We start from the raw sequence: 26,586 nt of genomic DNA, 5'->3' as shown, positions 1-26,586 counted from the left end.
CAGATCACTATGGCTTTAACTGACATTTCCCTCAATGACATATGTGGAATATGTTTTCAAGAGCTTATCACTCATTGGTGTACTTTTTTTTTTTCTTGTAAAGTGTCTATTATAGTTACATTTTTAAAATCACTAAGCTGTTAAAGTTTTTTATATGTTATAGATACAATTCTATTGTTGAGGATGGATTTGGAAAAGATTCTATCCCAATTTGTATTTTATTTATTCGTAGTCTCACTATGTAGCCCAGGCTGGCCTTGAACTTGAGGTCTTCTTGCCTCAGCTTCCCTTGAATTAGTAGCATAGATATGCATCAACATGCATGGCTCTATTCATTTTCTTCATGGGGTCTTCCAGCACTTTTCACTGTGGTAAAGATCAAGTTATCACTCTTATCTTTTATGGATTCTACCTTCAGTGCCCCCAACAAACTATCTTGGGCTGGGGATACAGTTCAGTGGTAGAACATTATCTAGCATGTTGGAGGCCCCAGGGATTGCATCCCTCAAACAGCAAACAAAAACACAAAAAACAGACCAAACCAAAACACATTAAGATTCTGCCTTAAAAAATTATTTATGTATTTATTTATTAAAATATTTTATTTATTATTTTTATTTTATGTGTATGAGCGTATTGCCTGCATGTAATGAGTGTAAGTGCACCCATGTCATGTATGCCTGAGGAGGTCAGAAGAGGGAGTCAGATTCCCCTAGAACTGGAGTTAAGGATGGTTTGTAGCCACCATGTGGGTGCTGGGAATCAAACCCAGGTCCTCTGCAAGAGCAATCAGTGCTCTTAACCGCTGAGCCGTCTCTTTAGCCTCAATATTTATTTTTATTTTATGTGTATGAGTGTTATGCCTGATGTGTGTAAGTGCATCCATGTTGTTCAGTGCCCTCAGAGTACAGAAGAAGGCATCTGATCCCCAGGAACTTAAGTTATGGACAGTTAGCTGCCATGTGAGTGCTGGGATTCGAACCCCAGTCTTCTACAAGAACAGCTGGTGTGCTTAACTGCTACGCAATCTCTCCATCTTTTTTTTTTTTTTTTTTTTTTTTTCAAACCCAGAGATTTAACTATTTTTTTTGTGGCTAATTTTCTTTTCATACCGATCCAGTTGTTCTAGTGCCATTTATTAAAACAAAAAATTTCAGCCAGGTGTAATGGTGCATGCCTTTAATCCCAGCACTTGAGGGGCAGAGGCAGGTGGATCTCTGTGAGTTTGAAGCCAGCCTAGTCTACATAGCTACATAGCAAGTTCCAGGACAGTTGGGGCTACAGGGAGACTCTGTCTCAAAAAGACCCCTCCCCCGCAAAAAAAGTTGGTGTCTTTACTGAAAAGTGAGCACAAAGAGTAGACTGTCACCTTTCAGGGTCCCACCCATAACTGCAGCACTTGGGGGTGGAGGCAGGAGGGTCAGGAGTTCAAGGTCAGTCTGGGTTACCTGTCTCAAACAACCAAAAGCCAGCAAACAAAAATAAGGCTACCTGGTGCCTCTTTCACTTTGCTACTGTGTCAACATGATGACTGCACTGCCTGACTTCTCACCCCTGGAGCTCATTCATGTTTCTTGGTTACATCCCACATTTTATACAGGGATTGATTTGCTCTTTCTGGTTAAGTGTTTCTGAACTTTGGTTCATGAGAACAGGACTAGAATTTGCTTTTCTTATTAGGTCTGGCCCAGGTTTTAGTTTCTAGGGATATGCTGGACTTATATCATGAAAAGAAGTAGGCCTTTGTCGTGTGACTATAATTTTACAGGAAAGCTCAAAACTTGTTATGAAACATTTAACACAATTAAATTTAATCTTCACATAGTCTTATTATCAAAAAGTTAGGAACCAGAACTGGGCATGGTGCAGCACTCCTTTAATCCCAGCACTCCAGAGGTCGGGGTAGGCAGATCTCTGTGAGATCAAGAACAGCCTGTCTACATAGCGAGTTTCAGGCCAGCTGGGGCTACAGGGAGAATCTGTCTCAACCCCTCCCCAAAGTTACAAAACAAAAGAAAAAAAACCCCAAATATGGTTAGTTCACTGAAGTAAGAATGTTTTAGGAGGCTTATTTCAACATGGTGTGAAACTACAATAGCAAAGACCTGTCTTGATGGATTTGGTGCTAGATAAATCTTGTCATGTCAGTCTTTACCTAAGACATTTCAGTGTGGACTCAAGAAGAAGGTTCCAGCATCTTCTGAGGCACTCTGAAAAATGTAGTGCTGTGTATGCTGTACTGACATCTCCATCTGAGAACCCGAATCTGAACATTTCACCTGGACACTCAGGACGGAGGGTCCCTCCTCATCTAAGGCACTTTCTAAAATGGTGGCACAGGACACTGGCTCATGCCTGCTGTGTGAGGACATCTCTGCTGCAGTGCTGGGAAGACAGCACTTGTTGCAACTGAACTTATATTCTACTGGGCTGAAGATAATAAACAAGCACAGCAGCTCCAGGTGCGGAGTGCTATGATGTAACTACGGACACAGGGTAACAGCAAACAGCAGCCTGCTGGGAGGTTTCTTCAGGTAGTTCTCCTTGAGATGAGTAAAAGCTGAAGGAGTGGGGGAAGGACATTGGTGCAGAGGGAAGAGCAAAGTTTGAGGCAAGTGTGGGTGCCATGCCACAGAAACAGAAAGGCCAACTTACATTACGTACTTTGTGGAAGATATATGACGTACCTATTTGCCAAGTTTGAATTCTAAATAATCAAGAAAGCATCACCAAATTGACTATTTAAATTTGTGTTGATCAATATTTTCAATTTTAGGCTGAAAGTGAAGTATCTAGAATCAATTTCACTTATTTTTGCTTCCAGAACCACGGTAGCTTAAATTGTGGAATGAGAATATTATTACAAAATCCAGGAGAATAAATTCTTCTGAAAGGCTTTTCTATTTATTTGGCAATAACTCTAACAGGTATATTTAGCATGATAAAAATATAACACTGCTATATCAAAAGCAGTCCCTTCCACTAGTATGAAAGCAATGTGAAATGAAAGACCACCTAAGGAGCAGTTTCTCCCAGTAAATAGTCTGGTCATTAATCTATTGTTTAGAGAACTTGCTTTAAAACCCTGGCACTTATCCCACAAGCAGATGTGCCATCTATCAAGGTAAAGATTAAATGGATTAACTATTACTGGCTTTGATCACTGTCTGTATTGTTTATCATACTTGACAGAGAACAACCCGTGTAGATGGCTGCTATTTTACCAGTTCTTGGGATAAAGAAGTAAGCAACGAACTTACAAAGACAGCACTTAGATCTAGATGTTAATAAAACATAAATGTCCCACAAGATAACAAAACTGAGGCATTTTGTATTTTGGACATCGTCACAAGTCTTTATAGGAATTTACTTTACCACTACCTTTACATTTGTTATTCAAGGTCATTTGCTAGACTTATGTTTAGGATAGTAAAGTAATTCTCATCACTTTCAGGTTCTTGTGGTAGGGAAAGTAATAAATAAAACTTATTTGGAAAATATTCAGACAAGCTAACCCTCCCCCACTTTAAAATATGCTTTTCTGATCTGAAAAGAACTGTTCTTTCAAGAATCTTATTTTATGTTGTTGTTGTTATTATTTTTTATTTATTATTTTTGTTTTATGTGTATGCGTGTATTGTCTGCATGGAGAGAAGAGGCTGTCGGATCCCCTGGAACTGGAGTAACGGACAGTTGTTAGCTATCATGTGGGTGCTGGGATTCAAACCTGGGTCTTCTGCAAGAACAGCCCCTGTTGTTGTTGTTATTATTATTATTTTGAGACATAGTCTCACTGGATAGCCCTGGTTGAGCTGGAACCAGCTACCATAGACCAGGCTGGCCTTGAATTCACAGAGATCTAGCTGCCTCTGCCTTCCTCGTGCTGAGATTAAAGATGTATGTCACTAGGCCCAGCTCTTTCAAGAACATTTAAAATATAAGATATTATATACTTAGGTTTATTAATATAAAAACTATGGAAGCCAAATAATTAAAACAATTAATATAAATTTAGTTTTATTTCCTTAAATGCTTTCTTCAAAAATTGACATATGTATCACGTTCCTTTGTAGCATCAGGCTACATTTCTATAACCAGCACAAAGAGCCTTTACAGGCTTACAAGGTTGACTTTACATCCTTAAGCTTTAAAAAAAAAAAATCAGTGATATATCCTAACATATTATTTTGTGTATGTGTGCATGCATGTGGAGGCAAGACACCAATCTTGGGTGTCCACGCGTCATCCATCTTGTGTTTTGAGAGAGGGCCTAGACTTGCTGATTAAGCTAGGCTAGACTGGCTGGTCAATGAGCACCAGGGATGTACCTTCCCAGTGCAGGGATTACAAGTGTGCACCACTACACTACTTGTTTTTAAACATGGGTTCTAGGGATTGAAGTCAGGTTCTCATGCTTACAAGGCTAACACTTTACCAACCAAAGTACTGTCCCATCTTTCCAGCCCCTTTTCTTGTTTTCTTTTTCTTTTCTTTTTGGTCTTTTTGAGACAGGGTCTCCCTGTAGCCCCAGCTGGCCTGGAACTCCCTAGGTAGATCATACTGGCCTCAAACTCACAGAGATCTGCCTGCCTCTGCCTCCTAAGTGCTGGGATTAACGGCATGTGCTACCATGACCGGCTCTTGCTTTCTTAATTCATGGGCTAATGATCCAAGAATGTTCCAAACATTTAAGGAGAAGTCAACAGTATTCAGAAATTGTTCCATAAATTCAGCATATAAAACTGTTAAGTGAAAAGATATATTTGAATGAAAACCTTTCTATTCAACAGTATCAGGGAGCAGAAGCTGGAGATATGGTAAAGAGACTGTCATGTAAAAGGCACAGACAATAATGTAACTGTGTGAAGATGGGAGCAATGTAACATGCTCTCTCCCCATTACCCCTTCAGCCTCATCTGCAGCACTTCACCTGCAGGTTTTGTGATTCTGCCTCATGTCACCACCAAACTGTACTGAAGTGCAACAAAACTTAGAACTCTGTAAGCATGACAGTGACACCAACAGGCACTCAACAATTGTTAAGTCTGTGTACCTTACTTAAAATCACCTCCATCTCTACTACTTAGAGACACATACCTGGTAACTACCAGGAATAAAACCACAAAGTTTATCTAGCGCTGAGAGAATTATAGCAGGTGCAAATACTAACAGTTCAATTAACCTGAAAGCGTCAACTCTATGCATCACGGCCTTTGCATATGAACTACCCTCAACATGAATAATAAGTCATAAATCCACCTGCTTCTTTATTTATTTAGTCTTTTTTTTTTTTATATGTGAGTGTTTTACTTACGTGTATGTAAGTGCACTGGTGTCATGCAGTCGTTGAAGATGTCAGGAGAGGGTGTTGGATCCTCTAGAACTGGAGTTATGGATGGTTGTTAGTCACCACATGGGTGCTGGAAACCAAACCCTGGTTCTCTGAAAGAGCAGCCAGTGCTCTTAGCCACTGAGCCATCTCTCCAGCCCCAGCCCACCTGTGTCTTGTCTGAAGCAGCTGAGGTAGTTAGACAGTAAGGGCACTTTGGAGACTAAGGTACTGATATTGCAGGTTCTAGTTGTGCAAACATATTTTCTTCCTTAGGATTAAGTTCATTTTCTTCTTTAGTCATCAAATATCTCAAAAGAGGGACTGGTCAGATGGATCAGAGCATCAAAGGCATCTACTGCCAAGCCTGCCTACCTGAGTTCGATCCCTGGGACCCACATGTGCCCCATGGTATGTATGTGCTCTTACCCCCAAGGTAAATATATAAATATAATGAAAAAAAGTTAAAAAATCTCAAAAAATCTCCTAAAGTTATTGATACCAACTTTTATTTCCAGTTCCTCCTTCTTCGGTTCCTACCACCCTTTTGAAATGCTTCCATAACACTAGTAGATAAATGTTAGTGACCTACAGCATTTTAGGTGTCTCTACTTAGTCCCTATCCTGTTTGACCACTTTAAAATGCTTGGCATTCCATAGTCCCTCCTTCTTTGTTACTCTCTTCTTTCCAAGATTCAGGTACCCTCTCCCGGTGTTTTCTAGATGCCCCAGTATTGTGCTTGCTGCTCTTGGCACCTCATCTTCACCTTGACCTCTTAACCGCTCTCGGGGACTGGCATCCTACCTCTCGTCACTGCATTCTCTCCACTTGAGATCAGACACGCTCATGACTCAGTCACCACCTCAACAGGGATGGTGTCTAATCCTGGCTGTGTTCATGATGGATCTCCAGACAGCTGCTATGTGTCTGTCTCTAGATGGATGTCCTGCCAGTTTATCTCCCTCAACATTTCCAAGCTTGGAGTCAAGATCTTTCTCAACACAGTCCTCCTCTACTTAAAATAAAGCAGGGTGACACTGAGGAAAGAGCAGGGCTCTGAAAATGGAAGGCTTGCATTTAGATCATGGTTGCAAAATTGATTGCACACTAATTTCTTAATCTTAGGGTTTTTTCAGATTGTTTTGCCAGGTGAGGACTCAAACTTTGCACATAAACTAGGCAAACTCTCTGCTATGGAGCTACATCCCCGGCCCTAATTTTCTAATCTTTAAAGTTGAGGATACTACAGCTTATTTTCTACTGGCCTCAAATGTGACATGTCAGACATGACCGACCCTCAGTAAGAACCAGCCCGCTCCCTTTCATCCAGAAGCGCTACCTACTTATCATTCTTAGTCAGGAGCTTGGGAAAAGCAGGGACCACTAATTCCTCCTTTCCCTTCATCCCTCTAATTCTATTGGATCAAGGGTTACAGAGGGTGTCCCTAAATCTTTTTTTCTTTCTCTTTATTAGTTGCATACTAACTGCGCCAAGTACAGGGCTTCACTGCACACATACATGGGGCACTTGATCATATCTGCTCACAAGCCTCTCCTCTTACTTCCTCATCCCTAACAGTTCTCTTGATTTCATAGTTATTGACTTTTCTACTTTTTATTCACAAATGTAAATCAACTATTGCAATAGTCTATGGAGCTTCAAGACTCAGTGACTCCTCATTGAATTCATCTTTTACATGGCAGCCAGAGATCGAGCCTGAAAGACTGAAGTGCCAACAACTCTCTGCTGGTTCCACCTGACAGCATAGTTCATATTAGAGACCTATATTGGGTAGGAACAGAGACTCACACTTCAGCTGTACTGCAAAACAGCAATGCCTTTACAAGTGCTCCAAACATTAACTTCTCCAAGGGGTCATAAATAATGGCTGCTTAGCTACTGTTCATACTAAACAGTGATTTCGGCTTCAAGCTGAGTCTTCTTGCTCTAGCCTCAAAGTGCTAGGGTTACAGCATGGGCCACCATGCCTCACTTCCTCCTAGCTTTCTGAGTATTTTTTAACCTGGGAATCTGGGTAAAAGTCATGATTACCTGAAATTTTTGATTCTTTCAATTTTGTCTGTTCACATCCATTTTCAACTTCTTCACAGAATTCTTGCTTGCTTTTCTAATAATGGTAATTTTCTAACATTTGTAAACAGTGGTTTTTTTAAAAAAAAGATTTTATTTATTTTTAATTATGAATGTCTGTCTGCATGTATTTAAGTGTACTATATGCCTGCCTGGCACTTGTGGAGACCAAGAGCCCCTGGAACTGGAGTTTTAGATGGTTGTTAGCTGCCATGTGGGTGATGGGAACAGCACCCAGGTCCTCTGCCAAGAGCAGTCAGTGCTCTTAAACACTGAACCATCTCTCTATCCCCAACAGTGGCTTTCTAATGAAATGAAAGTTTTTTAAACTCTTATTTCTTACATTTTTGGATTATAAAAAACAAACAGCTAAATAGTAGATTTTTTTGTATTGTTTTGTATTAAGCTTAACTTTTACCACCTTAAGAAAATGATTTCTGTTAGATCACTTCCCTCTTCTGACCAGTACAGGGAGCCTCATCTATCCAAGGGCATAATTTCACATGACTTCAATCCTCTGGAACGCTCCAGCTTTCTTATTTCATTTGCATAACCCAGAGTAAGACAACTTTTCTTCAGTGTTTGAAATGACTGTCACAATGGGCATGCAGTAAAACCTATGTAAAATGTTTTCAATCTATGGTCTTGTAGACACTACTAAAGCAATGCTGACCAACAGAAACAAATGGTGTGACTTGAAGGACTGAAAAAGCAAGAGGAGTAGAGCCCATGTGTAAGGCTCAGGGCTTGAATCACAGTGCTGACAAGAAAAAAAAAGACATAAATTTACAAGTCTTGGCTTTGGCAGGAGTCTCTACAGCAGGAGCATAGCATTAGAAACCCTGCAGCGCTAAGGCCTGTGCTGGGATGCTGCCACGTCAGGGGGCAGGGTGGGGGGAACATATGCACATCTATGTTCAGTCTCTTCCTGTCTACCTATTGCTGGAAAATGAAACTGAAGAGAACTACTTCTATAAAGAATTGAATGCTTCTGAGTCGTGTGACAAATTTGCTAATAAATTTGCTTCTAGTTACTTAAGGTAAGATTGTAAAGGCTGGAAAAAAATTCATAGACGTCTAGGATTCTGTATTCAGACTGCCTTGCAAGTGTTTTTACATATCTGCTGCATTTTATCAATTTTTTTTGAGTCAGGGTCTTATATACAGCCCAGGCTGGTAGGGTCGCTGTAACTCTTCTGTCTTAATCTCCTGGGTGCTTTTTTATGCAGTTTAAAGAAAATGACTGGGAACTGCAGAGAATACATTATAGATAGACTTAGGCAAGAAAATTAACAAGGAATTTAAATCAGCCTCTCCAACTTGAAGAAAGGCTGTTCTAGATCAGACATTTAAGTATGTGTTTCATATATAGGTCTCTCATATGTGGTGTGTGTACCTGTGTGTAGGGGCTAATGTTGTGTCCTCCCCTGTCACTCTCAGTCTTACTCCCCTGAGACAGTGTCCCTCGCTGAATCTGAAGTTCATTGTTTTGCTTAGACTGGCTGGCCAGCAAGCTCCTGGGATCTACAGTGTGGGGGTTACATACATGTACAGCTATACCTGACTTGGGGAATCTAAACTCAGGTCCTCATGCTTGTGCAGCAAGCACTCTTACCCACTGAGCGATCTCCCTAGCCTAGTGTCTTAATCTTTTAAAAATGATCCCTCTCTTGAACGCCTTTAATCCCCGTACTTGGGAGGCAGAGGCAGGCAGATCTCTGTGACTTCAAGGCCAGCCTTGTCTACATAGTGAGTTCCGGGCCAGCTGGGGCTAGAGGGAGACTTTGTCTCAATAAGACCAAAAAAAAAAAAAGGTCCCTCTTCTCTCCTTTAACAAGCTTTTAACATGAGCAGTTACCATTCCTGGTCACATCTGGTACAGTGGTCTCTGCTGCACTTTAGCCCTGAGACTCCATCTGCCACCCTACTGCCAGCTTGCTTTCACATCACTGGTCCCGGGTTCCCCACCTGCTTAGATGCACACACCCCTTCTAGGTTATTCTTAATGACATTAAGCACGCTAGACCTAATTTTCGAAAGGTCCCACTGTTTTATAGCTCATTCTCTATTGCGAACAATTCTGCTCTTAGTTCAAAGGCTTTGAGATAGTCATACACACACACACACACACACACACACACACACACACAATAAATGCATGTATAAAACAAAACATTTTAGGAACTATGACATAAAACTTTGTTACAAGTATTTACTAGGTATAATTTATATAAAATACACCTATGTAAAGTGTACAATCTCATGAATTCTGACATTTTCACACATCCATGCACCATCAGTAACTAAGATCTTAAGTATTCCCAGTATTTCAATTTCTCCTTTCTCTCCCTCTCTCCCTCTCTCTCCCTCTCTCTCTCTCCCTCCCTCCCTCCCTCCTTCCTTCCTTTGTTTGTGGACAATCAATTCCATACTGTTTCCTGGGCCCCAGACAACCAAAGATCTGCTTTCTTCTAGTACAGATACGAAGAACTGCATATACATGGAATCAAAGAGTTGTACTTTCTCTTTCACTTGACTCATACATGCTGCTGTCTATTGGCACTTTGTTCCTTTTTATTGCCAAACAGTATTCTATTGCATAGTTATCATTTGTTTATCTCATCCTTTATTGACACACATTTTGGTTGTTTCCAGTTTTGGGTTACTATGAATAAAGTTGGCATGCATACTCATATACAGATCCTGAGTTTCCTATCTCTATGTTTTCTGTATTTTTGGGGGTTTTGAGATAAGGTCTCATTCCATAGTCTGGATTGGCCTAGAACTCATGGCAATCATCCTAACTCAATTTCCCAAATACTAGGCTTATAGTCCTGAGCCACACCTACCTATATGTTTTCTTTTCTCTGACTAAATATCTAGGAGTAAAATTCCTAAGTCATATGTGAAGCATATATTTAACTTTCATGGCAGCTGTCAATTCTGTTTTCTCATTTTATTCTCACCAGCAACGTCAGTGAGCACCATCTCAAAGGCTTCTTAAAAAACTGTCACAAATTAGTGGTTTATGTACACACTTGAGTTATCATTCATATGTCCTCGCTAGTCATCAGTGATAGCTATGCTAGGCTCAGCTCTGTGTGTATCTACCCACATGTTTTTTCTGCACACAGTACTGCAATAGATGGAAATCATTAACTCCAATGGGCACACACCAACTGCACTGAGGCATTTCTTTGATACTATCACCAACTTTTGAAACAGAATTTACTGTTTGGAGGTTTATAATTGTCCAGAAAAAAATTATTAATTACTTTAACTATATATATCTATAATTGACGAAAATCATTTAACCCCAATGGGCATACACCAACAGACGGAGGCATTTCTTTGATATTATTGCTAATTATTGAACTGTCCAGAAAAAAATCCATTATTAGTTACTTTAACTATATCTGCAGCTTTTCAAATACTAGCTTTATCCAATTCCTAGAAAATTTACCATAATTTGTAATTTTTCCCTTATTCTTCATGAAGGGTCACATTACTACTATTCTTATTCATTTTTTGGTATAAGAATCATTTTAAATGCATCTCTAAAATTTATTCTTTAAAGCACCTATAGTCTACAAAGCCCTTTTTACTGTATTATTTACTGAAGTCATAGACATGTAAACGCTCAAGCTCACTTCTCCTTTCAGAACCGTATGCTCTTATTAGTTGTTAATTTCCTCAAGACTGTATTTCAGAAAATAAAATATTTTTGAACATACAAATGTTTCTTGATATTTCATATGTAAACAGTGAATATAATTTTGATTTCTATGGAAATGTAAAATTATTGCATAAGCATCTGGTGTTAATTTAAGATAAACCTAAAACAACAAGCATGCACTTACCTTAAAAAACTCCTTTCTCTCAATCATCTCATTACCATCAGCATCCAGCATTTTAAAAGCAACATGAAACCCAGTGTGGGGCTCTGCAATGAAATGAAAAAAGTAATTACTTGTACGTTAGTGAAATGCTAAATATCTGCACTTAGGAATCCCTCAAATTTGCTGGGTGTGGTGGTGCATTCCTTTAGTCCCAGAACTCAGGAGGCAGAGGTACGTGGATCTTTGTGATTTTGAGGCCAGCCTGGTCTACATAGTGAGTTCCAGGCCAGCTGGGGCTACAGGAGAAGGAAATACCGATCTCTTCAAACAGTTTTTAGGGGTGGATATTTGATGTACAGGCTTTCACCTCTGCCTTGCAGCGTCTTCCCACAGCTGCTGCTCTTCTGCTCTCCCTTCACACCAGAATTCATGTGAGAACTCACCTCCTGACCCACTAGTGGCTTTCTTCTATTCTTACAGTACCCTCGTTATTTGCATAGAAATGATTGCATTTTAATTTCCGTTCTTAGCTTTTTTAACCTTTTGTCATTTTTTTAGACATACTATAATGTAAAACAGTGGGGTTCCATATACTCTTTGGCCAGCTTCCTCTAATGTTAACATCTTTATATACCCACCCACAGTACTCTTCTCAAGACTAAGCAAGCAATGGTCCAGAATTATGAACTACAAACTATAGATTTTATCTTTTTCACTACTGTTGTTTGTTTTGGAATCCCATGCAAGATACCATGCTGCATCTAGTTGTCATGTCTGCTTGTCCGTGCACGTCTGGAATTTCCTTGGTCTTTCCTTGTTTCCAATGATGACCATGCTTTTGAACAGTATAAGTCAGGAATCTTGTACAACGCCTAGTTAAATTATATTATTTTTCAAAGTATCCTAAAGAGGAAGCTAACCATGAATCTTCTGTTCAATAAACTTTCTGTTGAGGGAATAGTTTCTGGGTGCCATGGTATGTGGGAGGTAGAAGAGACCTAAAAAGATACTCTAACATTATCATTTTGTAGATGTAGAAATTCAGGTACCAATATTTGTGGGGTGTGTGTGTGTTGCAAATATGTGTGCAGATGCATTCATCTGTGGTGCACACACAGAGGCTAGAGATTGACTCTGAATAGCTTCCTCTATTGCTGTCCACCTTATTTTTTGAGACAGAGCACTCAATGAACCTGGAGCTTGCTATGTCACTAGATTGGTTAGCTAGTGTCCCCCACCCGCCCCAATCTTCCCCCACTCTCTCACTACTGGGATTACAGGTGCATGCCTGTCATGCCTGGCTTTTATGTGGGTGCTGGGGATCTGAACTCAGGTCCTCATGCTTGTGCAGCAATCAGTTTACCCACTGAGCCATCTCCCCAGCTCTGATACCAATATTTTTAATGACAAAGACATAAATGTCACATTTCAAAAATCTTGCTGCTTAAGAACAAAGAACTCCACATGATGGTTGTAAAAAGACGTGAGATAGGGGGCTGGAGAGATGGCTCAGTGGTTAAGAGTGCTGGCAGCTCTTGCAGAGGACCTGGGTTCGAGTTCCACATGGTAGCTAACAACCATCCATAACTTCAGTTCTGATGCTCTCTTCTGGCTTCTGTGGGCATTGCATGACAAAAGTGCACTTACATACCTGCAGGTAATACACTTAAACACTTTAAATTAAAAGAAAAAGTAAAATATTTAAAAAAAGATATGAGGTACTTACTAGTGAGGATTGTAAGCAAGAAAAGGTACTCAGTATATGAAATTACCCCTGAAAGGGAGAAAATAAGAACAAATCAGGAAGTGAGTTATAGATGGTAATCATGAAGATATTAATATTGATACTTTACATATATAAAAAGAAATTTACTCCAGTTTGCAGAGAGTAGGTCATGAGCTTCAATAACAATCTACATATCTACTGAGTTCTGTTCTCTGGATGTCACTGACCCACACAGGGGAAATAGATGCAGCTTAGCAAGTAACAGGCATTCACCAGAAGTCTGATCTGTACTTTAAGTAATTAAGACTTAAATTTTCCTACTTATAATACCTCAAGTGAGGGAAATTAAAAATTATGGTCACATAGACTGGCTATATGGAAAGTCAAATTATACTAGTTAAAATGTGACAATTCACTCATCATGACTTCCTTTCTCTTTCAGGGACAACTCATGACTTACTTTGGGCCACTCAGAATGGTACCATATGATTTCTGCTGAGATTGCTGGGTCATTGATTTCCTTTGGGGGTGAGTGGACTTTGATTTGAGAGTTACACTTAGGAATATGAAGGCATGGGCAAAGTGACCTTCTGGTCACAGCTAGGCATAATTGAGAGCCCAAGAACTGAGCTCATTTTTAGTTGGAAGGCCTGAAAAATGGATACTGGGTGACTTTTGAGCTCTGATTTAGGCTAGCTTAGAAGCTAGTTCTACATCTGGTCTCTTGCTCGATTAGACTGTGTTGATTCTATGCTGCTTGCTGTGAGAAGAACTACAGTAGATACAGAAGCAGAACTTAAAAAGAATAGCTTCCTGAGGAGCTAAAAAATTTCCTCTGGACCAGAAGCTTGGGACCACAGCAAAATGTACAATTTACAACTGAAAACACTTTATAATGAAAAATGCAAACATATACAAAAGCACACAGAATATGACAATCAATTATGTATTATTATACTAGATAATAATAAAATAAAACTCAAATCCAGTAATTACCATCTCATGACAGGTCTAATTTTATCTATACCTCCTTCCATTCTCATCTCTTACTAGATTATTATTTTTTTGTTTTTGGTCTTTGAGACAAGGTCTCCCTGTAGACCCAACTGGCCTGGAACTCAAAATGTAGACCAGGCTGACCTTGAACTCACAGAGATCTACCTGCATCTGCCTCCTGAGCGCTGGGACTAAAGGCATGTTCCACCATGCCTGGCTCACTAGATTATTTAGAAACAAATTCCACGTCATATCATTTCAAAGTCAAAATTTTAGGATGTATTCCTTTCTAAAATTTTTATTTATTTATTTAATATTTTATTTATTATTTTTATTTTATGAGTATATTGCCTGCATGTAGGTAAGTGCACCTGTGTTGTGCAATGCCCACAGAGGACAGAAGAGGCCATTGGATCCCCTGGAACTGGAGTTACATACAGTTGTTAGCTGCTGTGTGGGTGCTGGGATTTGAACCTGGGTCTTCTGCAAGAACAACCAATGTTCTTTACTGCTGAGCCATCTCTCCAGCAGCAAAATTTTTATTTATTTTTATGTATGTTTTACCTGCATGTACATTAAATGCACCTGTGTCATGCAATGCCATAAGAGGCCAAAAGAGGGTGCTGGCTCACACAGACCTGAAGTTAAGAATGGTTGTTAGCTGCCATGTAGGTGCTGGGAACCAAACCTGGGCCTTCTGCAAGAGCAGCTAGTGCTCTTAACCTGAGTAATCTCTCCAGCCCCCAGGTTGTATCTCTTAAAAGAACTATTACCTTCCCTCTCAAGTAGTCACTGTGTACACACACACACACACACACACACACACCACACACCCTGTAATTCATTAACATCTTCAAATTTCAATCAATATCACCAACTCCCCTATTTCAGAGAACATTGTAAAACCGCTTACATGAGTATCCAAAGAAAGCCTCTGTACTATTCTTGCTGGATAGGTCTCTTCAGTCAACTTTTCTCTTTTAATTTTGGTAAAATGCACACAACATAAACGTCACTATTTTAAATGTGCAGTTCCATGTCACTAAGGAATTTCACAGTGTGCAACCATCATTAAAACTATTATAGTGTCCTCTAACACTGTATGGAGTAGACACTGACTCCTGCTTTGCCCCACCTATCCTCCCTATTTTCTACTTTCAGTCTCTATGAATTTGCCTGCTTTAGAGACTTCATACAAATAAGATCATGCAATATTTGTCTTCTTGTGACTGGCTTGTTTCCCTGAGCATAATGTTCCAAGGTTCATCCATAGTGCAGCACATGGTAAAACACCTGTTTAAGGCCTAGCTTCATGTCTCCTGGATATAGATGCAAAAGTGGAGTAACTCTAAGTTTCCAAGAATTGTCATTCCTTCCCCACAGCCACTGCACTCTTCATTCCTACCATCAGCCATGCACAAGAATTCTAAATTTCTCTATATCCTCAACACCTGCCCTCTTCTGTAGTCCCCACCCTCGTTTAATGAATGTTAAGCAATGTCTCACTCATTTGCATTTCTCCAGTGATTACTAACGAGCAATATAATTTTCATGTATTTATTAGACATTTGCACAACTTCTTTGGAGAACTGTCTATCCACGTTCTTTACCCATTTTTAATTTTTTGCTGTTGCTTAGTTGTTAAACAGTTTTTACCTTTGTGTGAAGGAAGGTCAAATCCTAAGTGCTCTTTCTTGGTTCCTTTCTCAGTGCTGTGATAAATGCCTTGACAAAAGCAACTGAGGCAAGAAGAGTTTATTTTGGCTAACAGGTCCAAAGAGATGGTTCATCTGGCAAGGAAGACATGGCAGGAGGCAGGCAAGACATGTTGGCAGCAGCAGGGGGCCAGCTGCACACAGTGCTTCCATACTCAAGAAGCAGGGGGCGAACAGGAAGTGGGCTGGACTACAAAACCTTAAGGGCAGCCCCTACCAAGGCTTCATCTCCCGAAGGTTCCACAACCTTCTCAGTGTGACCAGCTGGGGACCAGGTGTCCAACACACAAGCCTATGGGAGACATTTCATTTTCAAACCACAAAAGACTCCCAATAAGAAAAGCAGGGACTTGGGGCTAAATGTGGTTCACAGCAATGTAGAAAAGGTTTTGTTCATTACATCAACATTTATCCATGAGCAACTTCAAATACATATACTTTACATGTGTATGTACATGCACACATATTCTCTATATAAACACTATATACAGTATACATAGTATTATATATTATTAGTTAGCTAGTTACTATGCTTAGATATATATTATGCTAGGCAAGTTTCCTTTTTAAAAAAATATTTATTATTTTTATTTTATGTGTACAGGTGTATTGCCTGCATGTATGTGAGTACACCCATGTCGTGCAATGCTGTGGAAGTCAGAAGAGGGATTCCCCTGGAACTGGAGTTAAGGATGGTTCATAGCCACCATGTGGGTGCTGGGAATTGAACCTGGGTCCTCTGCAAGAGCAGTCAGTGCTCTTAACTGCTGAGCTATCTCTCTAGCCCCAAAGTTTACTTTTTTTAATGTGCTAAAGTTTGAGATAAGCACTCACTAGGTGCTCAGGATGGTTTTGAACTTATTTTGTAGCTGAAGCAGGCCTTGAATTTGTGATTCAGGTATATATTTTATTTTTAAAAAATATTTTATTTACTATTTTTATTTTATGTGTATGAGTATATTGCATGCATGTGTGTAAGTGTGCTTGTGTTGTGCAATGCCCATGGAGGTCAGAAGAAGGTGTTTGATCCCCTGGAACTGGTGTTACAGATGGTTGTTAGCCACAATGTGGATGATGCAAATCGAACCCAGGTCCTCTGCAAGAGCAGTCAGTGCTCTTAACTGCTGAGCCATTTCCCCAGCCCCAATTCAGGTATATATTTTAATAAAATAATCAGTGTGTTGTATGTGTATATATGTGTCTGTGTGTGTTTGTGTTTATATGTGTCCGTGTGTGTGCACATGCAAGTGGAGGCCAGAGGTTGACACTGGGTGTTTTTCTCAACTGTTCCTTACTTTTTTTCCCCCCCGTTTTACATATGTTAACTATGGAAATCAGAATATGATCATTAAAATAACCAAAGATTTCTTATCTTTTCCTTCCCCTTCTCTTCACACTTCAAACAATATCTTACTATTAGACATGCTGTTCGGCATCACTAGGAAACAGTATAAATATACACAACACTGAGATCTTATTTGCAGCTCCAAACATTGGCAATTATCAGTAACATGTGAAATTAGTAAAGGGAGGTTGGCATTCTGATATAATGGTGAGAGGGTGTGAATTTCCCTATTTTTCTACCAGAAGTCTTAAAATCCACTTGTTCTTTCAATGAATAATTCTCTTCCTAGGAAACTAGGAAGTTTTTGTAATGATTTAGCTACTCGCTAAAATATGTCAGTTCTAAAATGAAGTAAATTGACATCTGTATATCTTGCTGTTTTGGAAAGGTGAATATGATGGAGAAGTTTTTTACTTTTTTGAAACAAGGTCTCACTGGGACCTGTGGCTCATAGTCTGGCTAGCCAAGCAAACTGTGGGGATCCATCTCTCCTGCCTCTCCAGTGCTAAAGTTACAGATGAGTCACTGCACCTGGTTCTTATGTGGCTGCTGGGATAGAAACCCAGGTCCTCATGCTCATGCAGCACTCTACTGACTCCGCTCCCATCCCCCTCCTCTCGGGCACTTATTTTAAATGTTTGTGGTAACTTACAATTTATCACACTATCACATTTTCAAAAAACTGGAGCAGGTGTACTGCTTTTTTGTAGCAAAAACATGTAGTAAGTCTTTAGATACTTTTTGTCTTAAGACTATTCAGTGTTTATATGAAGGGAGAATAAATTCAATGTGTTTTGTCATATCTTTCTCCTGGGAGAAGGGCACTAAAGTTAGTTGAAAGATCAAAGGATTTCATCCCTTGGCAGCCTGAAAAAAGAGGAGAACAGCATTTTCTAAATTTTGAAGGAATATGGCAAACTGGAAAGAAAAAAAAAAAAAAAGATGCCAAACTTCTAGACTGCACTGGGCTTGGTGCCAAAAGGAGACCTCACTTTTCTTTAAACATAGGTAAATGTCCTATGCATGGAGAACTTTTTGAAAAGGAAAATTCCAGTGTCTTTCTTTGAAACACCGACTTAAATAAAAAGTTTAAATAAACACAGTTGAGAAAGTTTAAAAATAGCACCTTATACTCAAGATGAATTATAAATAAACATCAGAGCTCTGCAACAGCATTCTAGCATCCACCCTCTGAAAATGCAATTCAACATTTTAGAATATGTACAGAAAAACATTTAATTTTAAAATAAATGTTATTAAATGGAGTATCTTCAAAACTACATGCAAAACAGGAAAATATTTAATCTTCAAAAATTTGTTAAAAGAGGGTCTGGAGAGATGGTTCAGTGGTCAAGAGCACTGCTCTTGCAGAGGACCTGGGTTCGATTCCCAGCACCCACATGGCAGCTAACAACTGTTCATGACTCCAGTTCCAGGGGATTGGACACCCTCTTCTGACCTCTGTGGGCACTGCACAACACAGATGCACTTACACACATGCAGGCAATACACTCATACACATAAAATAATAAATAAAAAAAAATTGTTAAAAGAATCCCAGTCTCCCTGTAGCCCCAGCTGTCCTGGAACTCACTATGTAGACCAGGCTGGCCTTGAACTCACAGAGATCTGCCTGCCTCTGCCTCCCAAGTGCTGGGATTAAAGGCGTGCGCCACCACGCCCAGCTCTGTTAAAAGAATCTTTAAGGGCTGCTAGGAGAGATGACTAGACTGTTAGTTACTATGCTTCTTCTAGAAATATTTTAAAGCTGGCACCACACTAAGACACAATCTGTTACGAATAGGATTTTGAGAACTCTGTTTCCCAAAAAGGCTGGATTATCCACCTTCTAGTGGAATGTATTCAAATATTCAACAATGTTCATATAATTTATGTTTAGTACATCCTTGAGAATACTGTGACACCAAGAATGGGCTCAATTTAAAAATCAGAATAGTTACAACTTACAATTTACTTTTCTTTATAATAATGCGGAGTGAATTATTTTAAGAGCATACCTTTTTGCTAGTTATGATATACTGTAAATTTTGATAGATCTTATACGGGGTAAAATGGAGTATCTTAAATTGTTCCAAATGTAGCTGCTTTAATTCTTTACACAAGTGTATTAATTTTGGCAAGGAAGTACAGGTGAATAAAATATACCTGTTGAATCTTTCTTCCTTAGCAATACATATTTAAGTTTGTGTACTTCAGAGAAAAACTGAAAAATAACTGAAATCTTTCTTCTACTTTTTTCCTATTTGTGATGGTAAATCTTCATTATTAAATTGACTGGATTTGGAATCACCTTTGAGATACACCCCTAGTTATGTCAGTGAGGGTGTTTCCAGAGTTTAAGAAGGAAGCACTGTCCAAATACCTGGGTCCTAGACTAAATAAAAAGGTAAAATGGAGAAAGTACAAGCCCCAGCTTTCATCTCTCCCTGCTTCCTAACTGCTTGTCTCCTGCTCCTACTGCCAGACCTTCCCTGCAATGATGGACTCTACTCCCTCAAACTGGGAGCCAAATAAACTTTCTGTATTAGTTACTTTTCTGTTGCTGTGATAAACACCATGACCAAGGCAACGTTTAGAAGGAAGAGTTTATTTGAGCTTCTGGTTCCAGGAGTTAGGGTCCATCATGGTGGGGGGAGGCATGGCGGAGCAGGTGGCTAGAGCAGAAAGCAGAGTGATCGCATCTTTAGGTAGGCACAGGAAGTAAAGAGTGACTGGAAATCTGGCAAGGCTTAAGATCTCTCAAAGCCCACCCCCAGGACATGTTTCCTCTGGAATGGCCCTACCTCCTAAAACCTTCTGAAACAGTAAACCAACTAGGAACAAAATGTCTGAATACTTGGAGCCCATGGGGGACATTCTTATTCAAACCACCACACCCTCCCATCCTTCCATTGCTTTTGTCATATCAATAAGAAAAGCACCTAATAGCAAAAATGGGTATCAAGGAGATGGGCTGTAACTGTGATGCTCTGATCATGTTGTTTATAGGTCTTTGGAACTGGTTTGCAGAATGAATTTGGAAGAGACTGAAGGTACAAACTAGAGAAGCACTTGCATGCTTTAAGCAGAGCTTAATAGGTCATGCTGGAGAAGTGTGGAACATCACAATGCTAGTAGAAATATGGATAGTGATGTCTCAGCTCATGAGATTTCAGAAGGAAAACAGGACTATTTTAAATGGGGCTAGAGGCCATTTGTGCTAAATACTGGCCAAGAATCTGGCCACATTCTGCCAGTGTCCTAAAAATTTGTGTGAGGCTGAATTAAAAAGTAACGGCTCAGCTGGGCATGGGGGTGCACACCTTTAATCTCAGCATTCAGGAGGCAGAGGCAGGCAGAGCTCTCTGAGTTCCAGGCCAGCCTGGTCTACATAATGAGTTCCAGGCCAGCTGGGGCTACAGGGAAACCCTGTCTCAAAAACAAAAACAACAACAACAACAACAAAACAAAGATATTAAAAAAAACCATACAATTTGTCAAGGAAAGGAACATGAGTAAGTTTAAAGTTGCAGGCAAAGTATAAGTAGAGAAACAAGCTAAAATTGTTAGAGACATTAGTGTCATTAAAGAGAAACCTCTCCTTCTTCACTGGAGCATAAGGAAGGGTGCCCTTAGTATAAGACCTCACACACCAAAGACTCCAAATTGTGAAAATGCAAGGTTTTCTTTTGTTGTTTTGTTTTTGTTTTTGAGACAGGGTCTCCCTGTAGTCCCTGCTGGCCTGGAACTCACTATGTAGACCAGACTGGCCTTGAACTCACAGACAGATGCTTGCCTCTGCCTCCTGAGTGCTGGGATTGATGGCAGGCTCCACCACGCCTGGCTGAAAATGCAAGTTTTAAAAAATATTTTTATTTAGTGGGGTGTGGTGGCGCACGCCTTTAATCCCAGCATTCGGGAAGCAGAGGCAGGTAGATCTCTGTGAGTTCAAGGCCAGCCTGGTCTACATAGTGAGTTCCAGGACAGCTGGGGTTGCAGGGAGACCCTGTCTCAAAAAGAAATTTTATTTTATTTTATGTGTATGAGTGTATTGCTTGCATGTGTGTAAGTGCACCCCTGTCACGCAATGCCTTTGGAGGTCAGAAGGTGGCATCGGATCTCCTGGAACTGGAGTTATGGATAGTTGTCAGCCACTATGTGGGTGCTGGGAATCGAACCTGGGTCCTCTGCAAGAATAGTCAGTGCTCTTAACTGGTGAGCCATGTCTCCAGCCCCATGAAAATGTAAGTTTATTTGAAAAGAGGGAGCCTGGGGTTAAGAGTTATCCCTGTTTCAGCTTCCAAAGTGCACAGAAGTCATTAGAGCTGTGGTAGACATGTCCAGATTACATCTCCAGCTGGCAGAACTTGGGCAGTATCAGCCACATGATTTTGCAGGCATGTAAAATTCAAGAGCTATGAGATCATGGAGGTTTGCACTAATGTGCTAGAAAAATACTGAGGCCAGGCAATGTGTGGCAGGGTTGAAATTCCTGCAAGGAGCTATACAGGTGAAGACTAAATTGAAATGGCAACCCCAGGCTGTTGGAGATGTCAGGACTGTGGCACGTGCAGGGAGGAAAGTCAGACAGAAAGTGGAGGTGGCTCAAGGGAGAGGCTATTTGTGCTGCAGGCATCAGAACTGGAGAGGAGGGACTGCTCAACTTTGCTGGTGCTCAGATGATGTCACCAAATCCCTATATGCTGGACTTAGAGATGCAGGATTTGGTGTTTGCTCTGCTGTGTTTCAGTCTTGCTTTATCCCAATTTTTCCCTGTTGGAATGAGAATGTTTACTCTATGCCACTGCATATTGGAAGCATGCAACTTAAAAAATTTAGAGTTGCTCACAGTTAAGAGATACCTTGAGTCTCAGAGGAGCCTTTGGACTTTTGAACAGTGTTGAAAATGCTAAGGCTATGGGGACTTTTGAAGTAGAACTAATAATGTTGAATGCATTTTGCATTATGAAATGGTCAAGAGTCTTTGAGGAAGATTATTGTTTCAAAGTGATGTGTTTGGGCATTAAGTTGATAAAGAGTGGACTTCAGATGGTTAATCTTCATCATCAACCTGACTGGATTTGTAATCTCTTAGGAGTCACACCTCTGGATGTATTTATGAGAGGTTTTCATAGAGTTAACTGAAGAGGAAGATTCACCTTCCATGAGCTGAGTACTAGACAGTGTTCTTCTCCCTCTGCTTTCTGACTATGGATACAACCTGACCAGCTAGTTCCTGCTCCTGCTGCTCTTCTTTCCCTCACATACTCCCTTCAAAACCATGAGCCAAAGTAAACCATTCTCCCTTCATTATACTTTGTCATGAAAAAACAAAAGTCACTAATATACTTACAAGCTCTATTTTTCTTCTAGCTTCTATAAGATCATGATTGCTATCATAGCTAAGATACTCAAGTCTTAGTTCTCTGGTGCTGGGCTCCATCACAACCACTAATTGTTTAAGGTTTCACTTATTTGTTTAAGCAAACAGTTCTGAGCAGATGCCATGTACCAGACACTGTGCTTATATCTTAGAAGTTTACAGAGGAAAGGAATGGCCTTTCCTTCCAGGATTTAATAGCTTAAGAGGTCAGAAGGTGACATATAAGTGACTTAGTAAAATATGGTTGGAAGGAGAACATATGGAAGAACTGTCCCAATGAAGAAGTTAGAAAGACTCACAAATAGGTGAAGCATGGGCTAATTCTCCAATCCAGCAGAAAGATGGAAGGAGAGGGTGGGCTAGAAAGTAGAAGAGAGATGGGCTAGAGGGTCGGCTCAGTGATTAAGAGCACTGGTTGTCCTTACAGAGGATACAGGTTCAGTTCCAAGCACCCACATGGTGGCTAACAACTGGAGCTGGGTTCTACTTATTAAGAGTCATATGATCTCTTTCCTGTTAAGTTTTATAGAAGTGGGCAGAACAAAGGATATAGTCCAAAATTTTTTTAAATGTGAAACTAGATTTATATCTGATTACCTATGAAGGATTGGAGGGGCAAAGAGAGAGGTAGACAAAGGGTGCTGAGATATTTCCTGGGTTTGGATGAGCTGGGTAAAAGGTGTTGCCACGAAATGTGATCAACAACAGGGTGAGCTGGCTTAAAGGGTAGTGATGTTTAGGATATGCTGAATTTAAGATAACTGAGAGAGATACAAAAGAGGGTATCTAGCAGCTGCTCTGTATTCAGATGTCTATGATTCAGTAGCCTATGCTGGAGACTGTGAAAGATGTAGAAGGCATCTCATGGATACTCAAGCCACAGAAGCTGAGAAGGAGCATTAAGGGAAGGACAGTTTCCTAGAAAGCACCAGTTTTAACAGGCAGGAGGAGGAAGAATGTCAACAGAAAGAAGGGTACAAAGAGAATCAGGACAGGATGATTTCTGAGAGCCGAAGAGAACTGTGGAACATGGACTTCCCTAATAAAACCAGCAGAGATCACTTCTTGACTTTCTCTCAGGCACTATGCTAGGTGTTTGACATTTGCCATTCTCACCCTAGCCCTGAAGTCAACACTATTATTTCTGTCTTACAGATTAAGCAGGCACTTATAAACCATGGGCTGCATGGGAACTGAGGGTCCATGTCCCCAGATATGATGTGTTCTTTTTAAAATTTTTTTTGGTCTTTTTTGAGACAAGGTCTCCCTGTAGCCCCAGCTGGCCTGGAACTCGCTATGTAGACCAGGCTGGCCTTGAACTCACAGAGATCCATCTGCCTCTGTCCCGAGTGCTGGGATTAAAGGCGTATACCACCACACGTGGCTATGTTCTTAACCTTAGTAACACTTCTCTCACTTAAAGTGGAGAGGGGGGAGGATGCATTGGAGTGATGGAAGTGAAGGACCAAGACTAAGACCCCAGTAAGAGTGGATAAAGCAAGTGCACAAAGGCCTAAGTGAAGAGATGCACCATCCGGACAAAGCATGAGAGGGCAGCTCTCACTAGACCCTTTCATGGAATTTCTAACTTTTCATTATTCTGTACCTTCACCTGTCAATTACTTACTTTTATGATCATCATTGAACTGTTTCATCTGTTCAGACCTTCTCTGCCAGTCTTTGATAAATGGGGGCTTTAAAAATATACTCCTATCTAAATGTAGGAAGATAAGTTTAATTTTTCTTCTGTGACCATGGAATGTAAATACCTTTTAATCTCTTAACTGCTGACTTTGAAATGAATACTTTCTGTATTTTCCATCCTTGTAGTTGCTTACTCCTTCTAGTTCTCCTATGGCTGTGTCTGTCAATCTCAGCACCTTCTCTCTGTTTCTCATATGACTATCTTATGGGCTTTGTCTAAGGAAACACACCAAACAAACACAAATTCCTGCTATGGGCTTCCATTTTCAGTTTATTATTTTATTGCTCACCACTAAGGCTCCTCTCCCAATCAACCAGAAATACTAGTTTCACTCCTTCAAAAAATTCTAAAATATATGATTGATGCCTATGCTCATTATGAGAGCATTAATAGCCCTCTAGCTCTGGGAAAGAAAAATTATCCAAACGGTTAATTTTGGAGACCAGAAGCCTGAGTTCTGGATGGAATTCTCTTCCTCACCCAGCTCCTCACCTGTCAATATGAAAGGCAGCTCCACATGTCTGCTGAAGGAGACCAGAGGAAGGGAACAAGGATAGACTAGAGAACATCTATAGGGATCTGGGCATGGTGTCACACGCCTTTAATCCCAGCACTTTTGAGGCAAGGGGCAGGTGGATCCCTGTGAGATTGAGGCCAGTCTGGTCTACATAGCAAGTACCAGGCCAGCTGGAGCTACAGGGAGAACCTATCTCAAAAAGACAAAAGAAGATGAAGAAGATGGAGCAGGAGCAGGAGCAGGAGCAGGAGCAGCTCTCCCATCTGAATGATCTTAAAGTGGAATAATGTAGCCTGCTTTCAGAACTTCCATTATCCAGTCTCACATCATCTCTACTACTCTTCAGTACTTTCTACAAACCAAGGGAATGAAATGTTTCTGCTTATTGTTCTTCCAACACCTTCATCACACTTAAAACTCAAAATGTCAATCATCATTTGGTAGGTAGTCTCTACTTTCTTCAGAGTTTCTTATCCCTTGTGCAGTACAGACTTTCTCATGGCTCTTGTAGGTTTCTTTCTAACTCACCCCATTAGAATGAGAATGCTTAATTTCCCCAGGATAACCAAAAATTCTCTTGCGTTAGCCCCCCAAGGGCTAGGATTACAAGTCTGTTATACCATAATTGACTTCTAGTTGAATTTCATCAAAGGAGTCCAAAAATTAAAAAAAAAAAGCAATTCTTAGAAAACAGCAGAAAATATGGGGTTACTGAGCCAAAAGAAGGGGCAATCATGAAGTAAGAGTATACAAGTGTATCAAACACTGCAGAACTTCTTTATTGGCTCTAGTAGCAAGGGTGGCACTGGTAATCTTGAAAGGAACAGTGTCCATGGTGTGAGGCTGAAGAATGAACAAGAGGTGGCTGGTAAGGTTTGTGGGGACGAGGTGTTTGCAAGTTCAGAGAAGTCAGGAGTCATATGGTAAAGAGAAAGAGCCTGGTTATAAGATAGGAAGAGGGAACAATGTCATGGTCGGAGTCTTAAGAACCAAAGCAAAGAGAAGTGGCCCGAAGCAACTCTTGCAGGTAACAGTGAGGCTGGGAGCTGACGCAGTGGTAGTCTTAGAGCTGAGTTATTTTTCCCTTTATATAAAGAAAAAATGCTGAGTGTTGGAGGCCAAGCCTTAAGTGTACCCCTGCCCAAGTTTGAAACAACCAGGTGGCCTTGTAAAAACATGTTTTTCTTGCCCTGATTTTTTTCTACATTTTACTTCCTTATCTTGTGAAACCACCAGGGCTCATGACTGTAGTAGAAATTCCCCAGCAGGGCCTTGCCGCCTTCCACTCCCCCCACCTTCTCTCCACCCTTTACCTTCCCCCACCCTCCGCTTTACTATATTAACACTGTGTGATTGCTCAATAAAAGAGACTTGATCAGAATACTGTCTTGTCTCCATTTCTTCGTGCCCCCTGCCTATTCATTCCTCCAGGTTCAGTCTCGGTGCCCCACGCTGTTGCTCCGCGGGTTGGGGCATCTTGGACTCCTGATTCTCCTTTTTCCACCTCCCAAGTGCTATGACAATAGGTGTATCCCATCATGCCCAGCCTGCATGTAGTCTTGAAGACTCCACGAAGTCTTTCCAGAAAGAATATTAGATATCATACTTGACACTAGGGTCTCCAAAAGGGAGATATGGAGTGGCAGTTTCCAGCCTTAAGGATGGGGCTTGGAGGCTGGCATTGTCATTCTGCCTGCTTTGTTTTCTTTTGTTTAATAATGTTACTCTTATAGTCAGGCTCTCACAATGTAGTCCTGGCTGTCCTAGAACTCCCTATGTAGATCAGGTTAGCCTCAAATTCACAGAGAATCCACCTACTTCTCAAGTGCAGAGAGCAAAGGTGTGCACCAACCATGCCCTGCCCTATTTCACTATTTTTTTTAATTATTGTATTTGTGTGTGTGTGTGTGTGTGTGTGTGTGTGTGTGTGTGTGTGTG

At 40.5% G+C, this 26,586-nt stretch overlaps 1 protein-coding gene across 1 annotated transcript in view; it reads right to left on the bottom strand.

Annotated features, from left to right (window-relative positions):
* Window positions 1–26,586, bottom strand: part of Micu2 (mitochondrial calcium uptake 2) — a 130,342-nt gene that overhangs the window by 42,215 nt on the left and 61,541 nt on the right. The window contains exons 5-6 of the mRNA XM_029559610.1: window positions 12,988–13,035; window positions 11,283–11,365 (exon numbers count right to left, since the gene is read on the bottom strand). Coding sequence (XP_029415470.1) covers window positions 11,283–11,365; window positions 12,988–13,035 — 131 coding nt within the window. The remainder of the gene's footprint in view (window positions 1–11,282; window positions 11,366–12,987; window positions 13,036–26,586) is intronic.

This window comes from Nannospalax galili, unplaced genomic scaffold (genome assembly GCF_000622305.1).
Source record: "Nannospalax galili isolate Female #2095 unplaced genomic scaffold, S.galili_v1.0 scaffold488, whole genome shotgun sequence".
Lineage (NCBI taxonomy): Eukaryota > Metazoa > Chordata > Mammalia > Rodentia > Spalacidae > Nannospalax > Nannospalax galili.
The sequence above is the reverse complement of the archived record's forward strand: the minus strand, read 5'-3'. Positions and strand labels throughout refer to the sequence as shown.